Raw genomic sequence first — 16,122 nt, forward strand, 5'->3', positions numbered from 1 at the left:
CAGAATGTTGTATGGTTGCCAAAGAGACAACTCTTCAAAAGAGACCAAATGACATATTGGTCAATGTACAGCTTTCAACAATCAGAAAGTACAATACCTTATAGCAAGATTATAAAAGACCATGAAATGACAACTGTTAAACAATTCAAAACTCAAAAAAAAGTTTGTAAGTTACTACAGTATATTTGTATTTTGTAGAACACAAGTTTGAATTGTTCTATATTCTGTCTAAATTCTGTAGGTTTGAAAGTTGGTATCTGTACTGTCTGAGATCAGTTCCCTAGTCAGCATGAAATTTGTTCTCTATTTTGTCTGAATTATGTTCCCTTAAGTCAGTTTGAAAGTTGTTCTGTATTCTGTCCGAATTCTGTTCTCTTTTCAGTCTAAAATTTGTTTTCTATTTTAATGTCTTAATTATGTTTTCTAGTCAGTCTTAAATTTGTTCTCTTATCTATTCTGTTCATACATGTACATTGTACATGCTTTGGCATTTGGTCTTTTTGTGTTGTACTAGAAGATTAGCAGTTGTAAGACCGCTTTTAGACTGCTTTCAATCATACTTTTACTATTGAATAATAGATGTCTGCAAACTAGTAAAGCACAAGGTAACAGACAATGTTTTGAATTGTACATTTATAAAGTTTATTTATTTTTATATAATTTACTTATTTTGAAAAGGACAGTGACATCATGTGACTCTTTTAACCAAAATATTGACATTCTTATGTCAGCCTTTAAATCAACTGGTATGGGAATAATAATACATAAAATTACATATTAATATTCAATAGATGTTCACTTTATATGTTATTACGATGTTATATTTCAAGTTAATTGTATAAAAATCTTCTTTTTAAGAGAGAATGATTTATTATATTATTGTATCTTTATCATGAGAACGCATTTAGAAGTAATTTATTAGCAAAACATTTTCTATAGGTTGTAAAGAGAACGTCATAATATTACTTTCCAACATTAAAATTTATAAAAAGAAATAAAAAGAAAGAAATTAATATTAGCATTGTTGGATTGCCTTTCTAGTAGACTGGATTTTCATGATACAGACAATGTACTGATAGGGATGTCGGAAGGGGACGATAAATGGCTGACCCGTGTTAACCCTTTCCTCCATAATGACGCCTTTTGACGCCACCCCCTTACTCCATAATGACGCCTTTTGACGCCTGTGTAGTACCTCAGTTGAAACACTTTGACTACAAAGTGTCTGCAGTTGACTTAATAAAGTTTGTATCCAATATGAAAAGGAATATCATAGGAATATCTGACTTAAATTTATTTGATGAAATAGTTGTTTTTCACAATGCCTTAATACTTCAAAGCATAAGTTCAGCATTTTATCAAAAAAATCCTATGCGAATCAAGTATGCAAAAAAAAATTTCAATGGAGGAAAGGGTTAATTAAGAGAGTCAGCATATCTCTTGCATGTTAAAGACACCCTTGTAGATTTCGAAAAAGAATAGGCTAATGCCGCTACAAGGCAGCACTCGCACCCGCAAAGTGGAAAAGGATTAATATAAGTTGTAAAACTTGTTTCCCCAATCCACTAAAAATAAATATGTTTAAACTACTGATAGGGGGTTATTTTTTATCATTATTATTAAATTTCACTTTCCCCTTTTTTATTCTAATCTGCCTTATTTTCAAATTTATACAAAAAGGGGGGAGATTTTTTGAATATTTTTTGAAGGTTTCTTTTTATCTTGTTCATAAAATTAACACCAAATAAATCTTTAAAAATATTGTTAGAATCAAATAATTAATATTATCAATGACACAATTTCATTAATAATATTATCAATTATTAAACGTGCACCTGCACTTTTAAGGAATACCAGTGTTAATATACAGACAACAGACATACATGTATTTAGCTGGTTGTATAAAAGATATATAAATCATATCTAGTGTTATGTTATGGTATAAAACAATATGAGATCAATGATTAGGTCATCATATTACAGGTAATTAAAGGTATGTTACAAGTAATTACAGGTATGTTACATAGGTAAAGTATATTCTCTGATTGATATCTCATGTTAATTATATCCTTTGTAGAGACTATACATTAAGACTAAAATATATGAAATCGTTTTTTGCAACTTCCTAAAAAAATAATGAGCGACACAATCTGATAATTTTTAATATCATAATTTTATAAACAGCAAGTTAATCTAGTAGATTTTTTTGGTCTGAACTTATAAAATACTGATATAATTACAAGTAAATAGAGTTTCGTTAAATCCAGATCTTTAACTTGTTCAGAAACCTTCAAAGGTTAATAAAATATAAAAAAGATGTGGTATGATTGCCAATGAGACAACTATCTACAAAATGACACAGACGTTAACAACTATAGGTCACAGTACGTCCTTCAACAATGAGCAAAGTTGGTTTAATATGTATTGAGTGGCTTCAAAACTTACAGTTATATGAGCAGCACACCGTGTGAGGCATACATGTAATTGTATCCAAGCTACCCAACTTTCTATAAGTTCAGCAAGTCATATTAATTCAAGATTATTGAATCAAGTATATTTGATTAAGATATAGATAAACATTGCAGGAAAAAGGGGGAGAGAAAAATGTGTACGTTAACAATCTGTAGTCCCCCTCCCCCTCATGAATTGATACTTTATAAATTTTAATCTGACACAAACCTATGTCAGAACTTTTATCATGTCTCTTCGATCTAATTCTCTGTTATTGTTAACCTATCTCATACATGTACAAATGATATATATTCAGCAACTTGAATTTTAAAATTTGTAATGTACATATTAAGTATCTTTTTACAGCTTACATATATCTACTATCTACCATTTCAAACTAATTTTTTTTTCAATGGGACATTATCCATATCAAATAGTAAAATCAATAAGAAAGTTTTACAAGAATCCCCCTATTATCCCAGACATGTTTTTTTAACTTTCCTTACCTTTCCGTGTTTTCTAAATGAATAAAGTAAACAGACTTCACATTATTGTTGTATCCATCGCTCATGATCAACATAATTCACGTTTTTATAATTCAAAATATTCCTGGTATTTATATTCCAAAAGTTTAGTGTTTCATTGATTTTTGCACTTTACAAACAAGACCACAAAACAGAATATTGTATTCCTGCATAAGACTGCAATCCACTAGGAAAGTTGAGAATTTAAATGCACACAAATAAATACACTTTTCCAATGTGTAACTGTCTTCTTTGAAGGATTTAATGAGTCAATCATATATATCTCTTTATGTTTAAATAATAATAACTAGTTAGAGCGACAGACCATTTTCTAATATATACTCCAAATATCCATGTTAAACTAACAATTTATACTTTCAATTTAAAATCGTGCCAGCGTATACTTGTAACAACATAATTTTACAATAATAAATGTTCACAATATCGAATACAGGTTAAAAAAAATCTGTCATTTGTGAATAAGTTAAAACATAAACTTTTACATTCCTGCATCATCCACTGAATCTGACTATTATAATCTATCTACAGTTAGACTACTTTTTTAATCGTATGGAATACTGATACCTGGCACACTTACAAATCCCACAATTACTGAATTTATAGTAGGTATTTAATCCAATTTACATTATGGAAATACTGATAATGGTAAAAAAAAATCTAAAATATGACGGTGCTGTCAACCGTATCATTCAGATAGAATCGTTTTAATAATATGTAATAAGAACATCATTCACGATGAATTGAATTTTATAGATTTGTTCAATACTTTTTTTTTTTATCTTGCACTTTATAATAGTTCAAATATTTTAAAAGCTTTAAAAAACATTTAAAGATAAGATTAAATAATACATGCCTTTTATGCATGTAAACATTAAAATAAGATCTGCAGGATTTAATCTCTATAGCTTTTATTGGTTTCTTTTTAAACTTCAAATTTTCTACATATTTGTGCAATTCATTGTTGATTTGTGTTTGCTTAATGTACTGTGGCAAATATTTCATGCATAATCAGGATAAGAAGAAGCTGATATTTATAGATGGTTGGTTATCTCAACAAGATTGCTGTTCTGGCTTGAGCCAGAACGGTAAAAGTGAGAAAAGCAATGATAATCTGTTTATCGCTATTTTACCTATGACGTCATAGTTAATTTCATTGACAATCAGCTTAGTTTTCTCCCAATAACCATGATAACTTTTAATATCACTTGACTCCGCTGAGAAAGGAAATTATCGCTTTTTTGTGCAATTTTCCTTTGATCTTCATTGTGATAATTTTTCATATCATGCTACTCGCTTCAGATGGAAAATTATCGCTAGAAACTAAGGAGGCATGTGACCTTGCTATTGAAACTAAAATGATATTGACAACGACATCATATGTAAAATAGCTATAAACAGATTATCATCTCAACTCGATTGCTATTCTTGCTTGTCCGTATTGGCAATAATCTTGTTTGAGATGATTAACGATAATTATAGATTAGTGTTTACCATCTCAACGAGATTAGTTTTCTCGCTTGAGCTGGTACGGTGAAAGTGAGAAAAGCAATCGAATTGAGATGACCAATGATAATCTGTTTATTGCTATTTTACCTATGACAACTTCAATTTCAGGTCTATTTCATTAGCAATGCCATGTGACTTTCTAGCAATATTTATCCATCTCAAGCAAGTAGCATATGAAAAATTATCATATGTTGTGCTGTAACACCACGGTCAGGGGAGGGTTGGGTCCCCACATTAAACAGGTTTAACCTCCTACATTCTGTATGTGCCTGTTCTAAGTCAGGCACTTGTAATTCAGTGGTTTTCATTTGTTACTTTAAATCATATTTGTTTTTGTTCATAGATTTGTACATAATTCAAGCTGTTGATTTCTTGATTGAATTGTTTTACACATCATCTTGTCAGGGCTTTTTATAGTTTACTATACTATATGGGTTTTGTTCATTTTTGAAGGTCGTACAATGACATATTCTTGACATCTACATCATCTGGTCTCTGGTAGACAGCCGTCTCATTGCAATCATACCACATCTTATTTCTATATCAGTGCTCTGGAAGGGTGAAAGGTTACCATCCCTTTTGAACATAACAATTGAACAGGAAATTAAGCAATAAAGAACAGCATGAGTGTTTTGTTCTCTAGGATATTGAAGAAAGAAGAAAAATATGTATGCATTATTTGACAAAAAGATTATTCTTGAACTTGTGCATCAACACTACAGGTACATGAATTGGTGACCAAACATCAATCATCAATTCAAAACAATTCTTTTATTTTTAAATTTTAATAAACAAAAAACTTTGAGGACTTCTATATATATTATAGATTCATAAGTAGGCTTTTGAAATGGAACACTTTATACCATTTCCCTTAATCTCTCAGCAACAAGTCACAAAATCTGATAAAAAAAAATCTAATCAAATATTGTGACGGAAGGTAACAACACAATCAATACAAAGGTTGTAATATTATGCATTCAATTACTGTTCTGTGATGTAAACACTTGGTTTGTAAGCTGGGGATTTAAAAACTACAACACTAGAAATTTTATTTCATTTATTGTGATGCAGTGAGGTATATAAGACAAACACCCAATATTTATTTGAAGTAGAGATCAAAACATATCTGAACTTATTTCTTAACTGTGTCACACTTTTGAAGGTTTTTCTTTTCACAATGAAATGAAAAAACAAGTTGACTTTTTCTGTCAACAACTAAATAACACAACTCTAGATCTGTGTATCATGTTTTGTTTATAAACACCAATTCCTTTTTGCACATTTAATCAATCCATGAAAGTAAACTTTACTGATTAGGAAACTAATGTTGCCCATGGTAAAATTTTGATATTAGATGCCAAATGAACAAAGGGGGAAATTCCTACCAAATAAATCAAACTGTTATAAAGGGACTTAATAAAGTTTTTATAAACTAAAGAATGTTTTCAAAATCATTTATTGATTAAATACAGGAAGACAAACATTCTACATATTATGCATAATGAAGAAACACTAATTTTTGTGAGGGTTAACATTTTGTGGTTTTGTCTCTATAGTATATAAGATTTCATGAGGATTTAATTTTGTGGCTTCCAGTAAATGGAAGTGGTTTTACATGTATATGGAGGTTAAATTTTCAGGGTTTTTTTAATTTCGTGGATATATTCTTTCCAAGAAATAAACCATATTAAATCCTCCACAAAAATTTCTGCTTTTACAGTTTCAAAATCAAAGTGCATTTATATCACTTGAAAACTTTCTACAGTTTAAATTCCTTTTAAATGTGGATTTCCTTTAGCAAAAAGAATAGGATAAGATATATCAATTAATTTAACAAATTCCCTGCATGCACTTGAAAAAAAATCAAAAAAAAAAAATCTATTGAAGATAAAAATGTCAAGATTGACAAATAAGTTTCCCTTTTTAACTTTATTAAAAAATATGATAATACAGGAAACAATAATAAGCACTCTTTCGATTTTCACATTTCTTTTAAAACTTATAATATATCATATGACTATTTACACTTCAAAGCCGGTAATTACATAATCTAATTAAAAACACCACATTATTTGAGTCAGTCTTCCTTGAAATAAACCTTCAAGTGAACATCTGCACTATGAACAATAAAATAAGTATTAAAATGACTAAATTATAATAATCATTTACACAAACAAAATGGACATGTCCTAAGGAAATTCTATTTCAAACTGTCCTCGGGTATAAGGAAATTTGATCAACTCTCTTTCAGTCATTTGTATGTCAAGGTATTTCATTGACCCAAATTATAATGAAATTTATGATTAAATGCAAATAAAAGTCAACCTTATTACAAAATGTATATATGTAGTTTGCATATTCCTAAGGCTTCATTATTTTAAAGGTACATAATACATTATAATTAATTAAAATTTAAATGTGGAATGTTGTATGTTTTTTGCTATGGTCATGATGGAATTCAAATTTAATTTCCCTTTGTTGTCTTGTTGTCTTCTGCTTCTTATTAATGTTTTGGATTATGCACCTTAAGCAATGGCATCAATATATCATAAAGTTTTTGGAACTGGCTTAGCTCCCTTACATGACATTCACACGATGGAACCATGTTGTGTAACATTTATACCTTCAAATGGTAATTTTTGAAATCTCAAGAAGAGATTTTATATGAATTTATAGGGTTAAATATACTTACCATGAAATTACATTTATATTATATAGAATATGTTTGCTTTCACAACATGTTCTCATCGCAATTACCTAGGTGATTAAAAATTACATCCATGAGATGTACTCACCTACATCATAGTTCACCTGTGTAACATACACTAGCTTTAGTTTTAATTTGTCGTTTAATTGAATAATTTCAATTAAAAGAACAAAAAACTGAATTTATTCCAGGGGTGGTGGTGGATTGTGGTAAGTATATTTAACCCTATAAATTCATATAAAATCTCTTCTTGAGATTTCAAAAATTACCATTTTATATGAATTTGGTTAAATATACTTACCATGAAATTACATTTATATTATATAGAATATTTACTGATTAACAAGCAGTATTTCATTTGGTGGAGGATAAATTCTCTCACACACATGCAATTTCAACATATAAAAAATTATGTGAAACTTTTTTAAAAAGTAACTCCATTAAATTTTGTAAAATACGGATATTAGTAAAAACCGAAATTACTGAATTTATTATACAATGAAGCTATGCTGCATAACTATATGTATATCAATGGCAAACTTTGCAGATTGTATAAATACAAGTATGCAAAATTAATAGACTTGATGTAGAGTTGTCTCAATGGCACTCACATGTATATATATACCCCATCTTTCTATATCTGATAGATAAATAATCTGCAGGTCAGTATAGAAAAAATTATATTAAAGCTCCTTCATTATGAGCTAAATGTGTTGTAATATTGATGCAATAGTAAATTAGCATTTATTTCTGAATAGATTGTTCTTGTTGCTTGTACAAATCGACAAGAACTAATCCAACCTTAATTTCATTAATTCCACTTTGAAACTTAAGTTTATTTGGAAACATTATTACCTTTCCATTGTTTTCTCTATATTAATATAATAACAGATAATATATGATTGCTGTCGTCTTTTGATAACCTGATCAATATCACATCTTTCGAAATAAATTCTTTTCTACTTAATTAAAGAATTATAATCAATTAAAATATACTTTGTAAATAGATGTCCTAAATACAATCAAAGTTTATTAAAGACTCAAACCAAAGTTGTTTCATGATTATGCGAAATCTGGATTAATCTTTAAACTTTTTTTTTTTTTTTTTTAAAGTTATAGTCCCTGAGAATTTGCTTCTCTGCTAGATATACTACTTTTAATATTTTATAGATTTAGAATAAAATATTTTCATCAAGAGAAGTCTTGTACTATTGTCATATTGTATAATGACAATTCTCTAAACTGACTAAATTTTAAAAATCTGATAAAATTTCTATGAGTGATAGAACCTTTGAATACAATGTCTACCATTTCAACCATGAACAATATTTTAGTTTTGTATTGGACTACTCAAGTGTAAAAATACAGAAATGGACAAATCAGTGTAAAAGTTTCAGTATAAATGTTTCCATTGATATACTACTTCAACAGAATATTTGGATGTTGAGCTGAATTAAAGCCATGATTGTTGTCCTTATAAATCTAAAAAGAATGCTAACAGATGATTTTCTCCAGCTATGAAAAATCTGTCTAAAATAAAATGTTTTGATATTTCTAATTAACATTTCACAACGGTTAACTTTCTAGAATATCTTGCCATGTACAGTTCCAAATTTAAGGAAACAAAAATTTGACATAATGAACAACTCTTGTATGTTGCTCTTGACAATTGTTTATATTAATCTCAGAAATTATTTCGCTATCAGAAATACTAAAATGCAACTTGTCAAATATAGTTCTATAGTTGTATTTAAAGAAAAACACTTGTTTGGCAATATGGAAAACACTTGTACTAACTTGCAGTATCCTTAAGTGTTCTTAGTTATTTCAGAAATGGTTTCACTATCAAAAATGCTCATTTTATTTCTGTCTTGGTTCACCTCATCTGAATCCTATACATTCTGATATGATTCAATATATAATATCAACCAAACATCTTTTGGTATATCATTTGGTTAACTTAGTCACTCAGAAGAAATTTGCATTTGTCCCCAAATTTGGCAAAAACAAAATTAATGTGATTTAAATAATCACATCTTTCAAAACAATATATTGAATCAAAATTCAAAGTAATTGTTTAAAATAAACACATTTCAATTTTGTGTAGCATATTCTTGTATGAGATACTAACTCTATGCTATATATCTACAATGTATATTATTCTGGCTGGTAATATGGAAATTGAAAAGTGAATAATTATACCATCAATTCCGAGATTAAAATCACATGCATTCAGAAAACCTTCCTGCATGTAGATAATACACAACTTGACTTTGACCAGACTAGATTTTTGTAACTTTATGCTTATAATGAGCAAAAATAAAAATAAACAGTGACACTTTAATATTTAGGTATAATATTAAGAAAAATGTCTCGCATTTGATTTGATATAATCATGGAATTATCATACTATATTTTACTTCCATGTACTATTCTTAGACTATTGAAAGCTATTTGCTAACTATTAATCAGTCTTTTGAATAAATTGCTTTTCATTTATTTTGCTGTTAGATTAACTGCTTCTACACTGGTGCTAAAATTTGAGATTAGAGAACCAATTGAAAAGTATATATATTATATGTTTATATTGGTACCTCATGTGTTTACTCCAAAAAAAACCTCTTCTTTTTTACTGCATCTCGTAAAGACTGACTAAATAAAGGTTTATATAAAGAGCTGTATAATAGATAGTTTCAAATCTTGAGAACTACTTCAATTTCTTAGACCTGATGATGTCTAGCATTTTAAATAAATCCTGCATCCACAATGCTTTAAATCTTATTTATTTATTTACCAATATTTTACTAATTTTTGTACAAGATCTAAATTAATGATAATCTTGTTTCTATAAATCAGCATATTTGAGTCCTCTATACTTCAGAATTCTGAATCAATATTTAACACTAGGAAAAACAATGTGTAGCCATTGCATAAACTGTTGGGTTCTACCAATCTCACATTAAGAATAAAACAGACCCAATGAATGAATCCTTATAGCAGAAATTTGCCCATCTGTTGGCATTGCTTAGAAAACTTAAGATGTAAATTAAGGCATAATTTTCTATCTTTAAAAGAGCATCCAAACTCCTTTTGCTTTCATGATTGGAAGATATATGTATAATTTGACAGTGATTCCCATATAGTGAGGGTAAGATAGTCTCTTAAGTCTTACGTTATCACCTCTTTTTTGTGTACTCAAAACAAAACAGAATTAGTACATATTATATTATATGCATTGGCAATGTACACTCTGAATTATGTAATCAATATACAAGCCATTACCTTGAATGAGTCTTTGTGAAATGCATCATGGCATCCCCTAAACTCTTTATTCAATAGACATTCTAATGTTTACATAAAAACATATAAAAGCCTTTGTTTCCTTACTGCCGACAAAAATAAACAATTGGTTATAGCAGTTTATACTTATAATATTCATGTTCTTCTTGCCATAAGTAAACTGACCATGAAATTTAATATTAGTAAAAAGAGTTGTCACAAGCGATCAACTGTATTTAGAACAGTGCTCCATTCTTACTGTCTCCATGTCTGTTAAGAGCATTGGAGAATTATTTATCAGTAAAAAAAAATAATTAATATTTACAGCAATTTGCTGTTCTGGAAAAATATTTCAGGCTTCTAAGAATTACTGTCCTGATTTAAACTGGACATATTTAAAAGAAGTATGTATTGGTATGCTTAAAGTTTGAACTGCAATAACATTTGTATTGTACTAGATAACAATGTATTATTTTAGTGTCTCTAATATCTGTCTTGACTATTTCCAGACACTTGTTCAATATATTATCAATATGAGCAAATATGTTAATTGACTAAACTGTTGGTTCATCACAAAAAAAAAAAACAATGTGCAACCAAATATTAGCTATGCTTGTGTTGTTTTAAAATATAATAAAAGTAGACATAATGTTCCCTGGTTGGAAGGATGTCTAGAAAAATCAGATAGACCTGGACTTAAATTCACTAGTCTGATTCTAATTTATTTTATTTGCAACAATCATCCAGTGCAATTCTATGCTCCATAAATATCAATGTGCAATCAATAAATAGTTATGATTTAATTTTATGTAAGATATCAAATCTGTATTTTATTAGAATGAATGAAAACTACAGATTCTAAATCATGCATGTTGTTCTAGTTCCTATGTTTCCTGTATGAAACATGTCAACATTAATCAAATAGACTTGGACAAAATCCCTATTCTATTTTTTAAATTCTATAGTGATCCATTGAGCACGTTTTATTTTCAATAAATATGGTTCATGTTCCCTGAATGGAAGGTTAACCAAATAAACATCATCAGTTGTGGGCAAAATCCCTATTCTGATTGTGATGTATTTATCAACTGTTAAAAACAGTATCACTGTTGGTCTACGCTCCCTGTATGGAACGTTTTCCAAATAAAACAATCAGAAATGGGCAGATTCCCTTTTCTGATTGAAATTTATTGAACCAATTGAGGTTCTAGTCACAATAGTGGTATACGCTCCCATACGGACGTTTTCCACATTAAAATAATCAGATCTGGTCAAAATACCTATTCTGATTTTAATATAGTTATGTGTTTACACAGTCTCGTGTACCAGGCGTACACGTAACAGACTGCAAATTGTAAACAATCGACTGAACCAATTGAGTCCCTTATGAAAATATTTTTCTGAATTTTTTCTGAACTGGATGCTGAAATTTTACTGAACACATTTAGTAAACCCTTCTCTGAAAAATGCCTGAATTTGGCACGTTCCAGCAAGTTTTCAGCACATTTTCAGTAAAAATTCAGCAGTACGTTTTCAGTAAGTATTCAGCATTAATGCTGAATTTTTCTGAACACCTTGCTGAATTTTACAGAATCTATTAAAAATCTTTTGCTTAAAAATGTCTGAATTTGGCACATTCCAGCACATTTTCAGCAAATTTTCAGTAACAATTCAGCAAGTCATTTTCAGTAACTATTCAGCAATATTCAGAAATAATTCAGCATTAATTCTGAATTTTTCTGAACACCTTTCTGAAATATTCAGAACCTATAAAAAACCTTTTGCTTAAAGATGGCTGAATTTGGGACATTCCAGCAAGTTTTCAGCAAACTTTCAGTTACAATTCAGCAAGACATTTTTGACAGTAAATATTCAGAAATAATTAGCATTACTTCTGAATCTTTCTGAAAAACTTGCTGAAATATTCATAACCTCTTAAACAACATTTTCTAAAAAAAACCAGCTATAACACGTTCCAGTGGGTTTTCAGCAAATTTTCTGTTAAAGTTCATCTAAGACTCTTAAGGTAAACTTTTCAGCATTTCTTTCTAAAATGTTCAACAAACTAAACTATATATAAGCAAAAATTCACTAAAAATTTGAATTAATCTATACTCAGCCAATATTCAGTCTTCAGCTATTGTTCAGGATGTGTTCAGACCATTTTCAGTTATAATTCAGGAAAGGTTCAGATGATTTTCAGTTATAATTCAGGAAAGTTTCCATTGGTATTTAGACAATTTGAGCTTTTTAATATTCTGTCTGAAAGACACTTTTTATCCAAAACAAATAAACATTATTTAAGAAATACAATGGTGTCATATGTGAAGTAGAATTATTAGTTGTGTCTTTGTCTTTTTTATTATTTCTTTTTATTTTGTGTCTTATTGACTTATATAGTTGCAATCAGATCAGTCAAGCATTTTACAACTGATGATTAGTTTGTGTTATGTTGTGACATCATTGACCCAGCATTGTGACATAAGAAATTTATGAGAAAGTGGACACATTTTAAAGTCGGTTATACATAATACAGTATAGATTTTGCCTATTTTAATCTTTAACGGACCGTTTATTAAATCTCTGGGTTTTTTTGTTTTTTTTTATCTATGAATTGTTTGCTCAGCATCAATCATGCCACATCTGATTATTTTTATATTTTGTATAATAAACATATAATTGTCCCAAGTGAAAGCTTCCATGCTGCTGTTGATACTTGGGCCAAGTATTGTACACCGTTAGGTTACCACACGAAAGGAGCACTACAGTAAATCTACATGTAATCTCACGTCTTTCACTTGAAACATTTCGTATCTATAATAGTAACATTAACAATATATGCGTCTTGTTCTATTTTCCAACAAATAAAAGAAGTCTTTTGGACTCTTTCCTGTCCTTCAACCCTTTGAAATTTTCTTATGTTAATAGGGAAAATCATCAATCCAATTTCAACGTCCTGATAATTATTTCAAATAATGTGAATCATGAATTATTCATGAACTTTTAATTCTGTTAATTCAGAAATTGAGAATCATTTGTATATTAAATAAAATCAGATTAAAATATATATGTAAACTTCTCTTTTTTTCTGTATTAATCAAAATTGAAGTTTCAGAGCTTCAAACTTAGATCAGTTCAATTTCTGCTTGAATTTCAAAAAGTTTCTGTGGAAGATGCAGGACTTTCACCTGCAAGAAAATACAATCCACAAAGAATCCAATGTCTTACTTATTTTCTAATTCAATATAAATTATGATTTTTTCAAAATGCCATTTTTAAATTGATTGATTTGATATCATGAAAGAAAGAAAAATTAGAAGGGAAGAGAAAAAAGTATAAACATTTCAAGGATTTTCTTCTTTTTTATTTATTTTCTGGTGTTGACTTTCTCAAAAATGGTATTTATAGATTGTCTCAATAAACTTATAATCTTTAAATTAGATTTAAAATTAGCAATAAACATTTCAGTTCAAACTGTAAAATACTTATCTGATAAATATAGCTATCATTTCACAAATCGTATTTAGGGCGCCTAAATAGTTTTTTGTTGACGTAATTTATTATGCGTTTCCGGTTCAGAAAGGTTTCACTTATTAAACTGGTATCTACTTTCTACGAACATAGTGAAGTAGCCAGCAGGGGATCAGCTTAGATCATGAAAACGTTTTAACTCCCAATATAACTGACTGTACTATCAATGCTTGTAAATGACACTGTATTAGTTTACAACAACAACGATTGACTTATCTGATATTTTTCTTAGTTCTTTTTTTATGCCGAAATACAATTAAGTAAGGCATATTGAAGAACTTGGAGAGAGATTCAGAAAACTTCTTCTACAGATAAAATTAACACTGGCAGTGCACCAGCAAAAACGGATAGGCTATCGAACAAATAGCAAGTAATTTCAACGTAAGTTCCCTTTTCAAATTTCAAATTTTTATTAATACTTCGACACCAAGACACATTGACACGTGGCAAGACCTCTGGTGTCAATATTTTAATATAACATAGGACCTTGGTTACCTCTAAAGTCTTCATATAAATGAATTCTAGACATTCCGGCACCTTGTCAAATCGGCACTGTTATAGACAGTTCTAGTCCAAATAATTATGACGTCTTGAAAGGCTATTATAATTTTTTTCTTTGACGCCTTACTTCGACGTAAGGCGTCAAAGAAAAAAATTATAATAGCCTTTCAAGACGTCATAATTATTTGGACTAAGACAGTTCGGCACCAAGTCAAATCGGACCTGGTTAATTCGCCCCCAAATGATTTTGAAATTTTTTATTTGTTTATATAAACTATTTTCACTTCGAATATATTTTGATTTTACTGATTGGCTAATATCTCAAAAAGATACGACCCAAATTCTTAAACTTTCCCTTAAAAATCATATGTCACAATGCTTATGTTATATCAATAACTCTGCTCTAAAAATGAATTGTTTACGTTGTTAATGCCAATTGACTTCAGATCAACTCTTGTAACATGTGATGTGTAATTAAAAAAACAACTTCAGTTTGGTGGTCTTTGGTGTACATGTATTCTGCTCTAATCTGATATAAAAGTTTTTAAAATATTGTTTTTGCCCCACCTTCGATAGTAGAGGCCTGTGGCATAATGTTTTCGGGTCTGTGGGTCTGTTCGTCTGTCTGTTTGTCCGTCCATTCATCTGTCTGTCCCTCTTCAGGTTAAAGTTTTTGTTCAATGTAGTTTTTTATTAAGACTTGAAGTCCAAGCAACTTGAAACTTAGTATACATGTTCCTAATGATCTAATGCCAAAATAGAGTTTTACCTCAATTTCAAGGTCCACTAAATATAGAATATGATAGTGTGAGTGGGGCATCTGTGTACTGTGGACACATTCTTGTTTGTATTATTTTCAGAAGATTTTCAGTATTCTGTCTGAACAGTTCAGCATCTGACTAATCTGTTCATATAAGCTCTTAGAACTGTTCTGAACAGTTCAGCTTTCTATCATTTCAGAAGGTTTTTTTTTTAGCTGTTTTGAACAATTCAACACTGTCTGAATAGTTCAACACATTTTCAGATGTCTTTCTGAAAAATTAAGCAAGTATTAATTCTGTTCAGAATGATTTCAGTATTGTTTCTGAACATTTCAGGATCTTAAAAATCTGTTCAGAAAGTTTTCAGGGCTGTTCTGAAAAATTCAGCACTGTTCAAAGATATCAAAAAGTTTTCAGCATAGTTTCAGATGTTTGTCTGAGGAGTTCAGAAATAACTGAACAGTTCAGATTATTTTCAGCTTCAGTTCAGCAATGTCTGAATTTTTCAGCACAGTCTGAACTTTTCAGAAAATGTTACAGCACTTTTTCAGCAAATCTGAACATTCCAGTAATTTTTCAGTATTTGTTCAGAATTTGGAAAAAGTGCTTCAGCACTTTTTCAGATCCCAAAATTTGGTTCAGCATGCATTCAGCTAGGGTCCAGAACCTATTCAGCAAAACTCAGCAAAAATTCAGACATTTTATTTCATGAGGGGGTTCTATTGACAATAGTGGTATACGCTCCCATACCGACGTTTTCCACATGAAAAACAATCAGATCTGGTCAAAATTCCTATTCTGATTTTAATATAGTGATATGTTTACACAGTCTCGTGTACAG

The 16,122-nt window shown here is 29.4% G+C and overlaps 1 protein-coding gene and 1 long non-coding RNA gene across 5 annotated transcripts in view; both read right to left on the reverse strand.

Moving 5' to 3' along the window:
• Nucleotides 1-16,122, reverse strand: part of LOC134728349 (uncharacterized) — a 450,627-nt gene that overhangs the window by 423,840 nt on the left and 10,665 nt on the right. The gene's annotated exons all lie outside the window — the stretch shown is intronic.
• Nucleotides 1-16,122, reverse strand: part of LOC134728344 (protein phosphatase Slingshot homolog 2-like) — a 55,684-nt gene that overhangs the window by 33,470 nt on the left and 6,092 nt on the right. The window contains exon 1 of one of the 4 annotated variants that reach the window (XM_063592930.1): nucleotides 2,958-3,244. The exons of the other annotated variants lie outside the window; for them this stretch is intronic. Coding sequence (XP_063449000.1) covers nucleotides 2,958-3,031 — 74 coding nt within the window. The 5' untranslated portion in view covers nucleotides 3,032-3,244. Of the gene's footprint in view, nucleotides 1-2,957; nucleotides 3,245-16,122 lie in introns of those variants that run through there. 4 annotated transcript variants of the gene reach the window in all.

Source organism: Mytilus trossulus, chromosome 8 (genome assembly GCF_036588685.1).
Source record: "Mytilus trossulus isolate FHL-02 chromosome 8, PNRI_Mtr1.1.1.hap1, whole genome shotgun sequence".
In the NCBI taxonomy this organism is placed as follows: Eukaryota; Metazoa; Mollusca; class Bivalvia; order Mytilida; family Mytilidae; genus Mytilus; species Mytilus trossulus.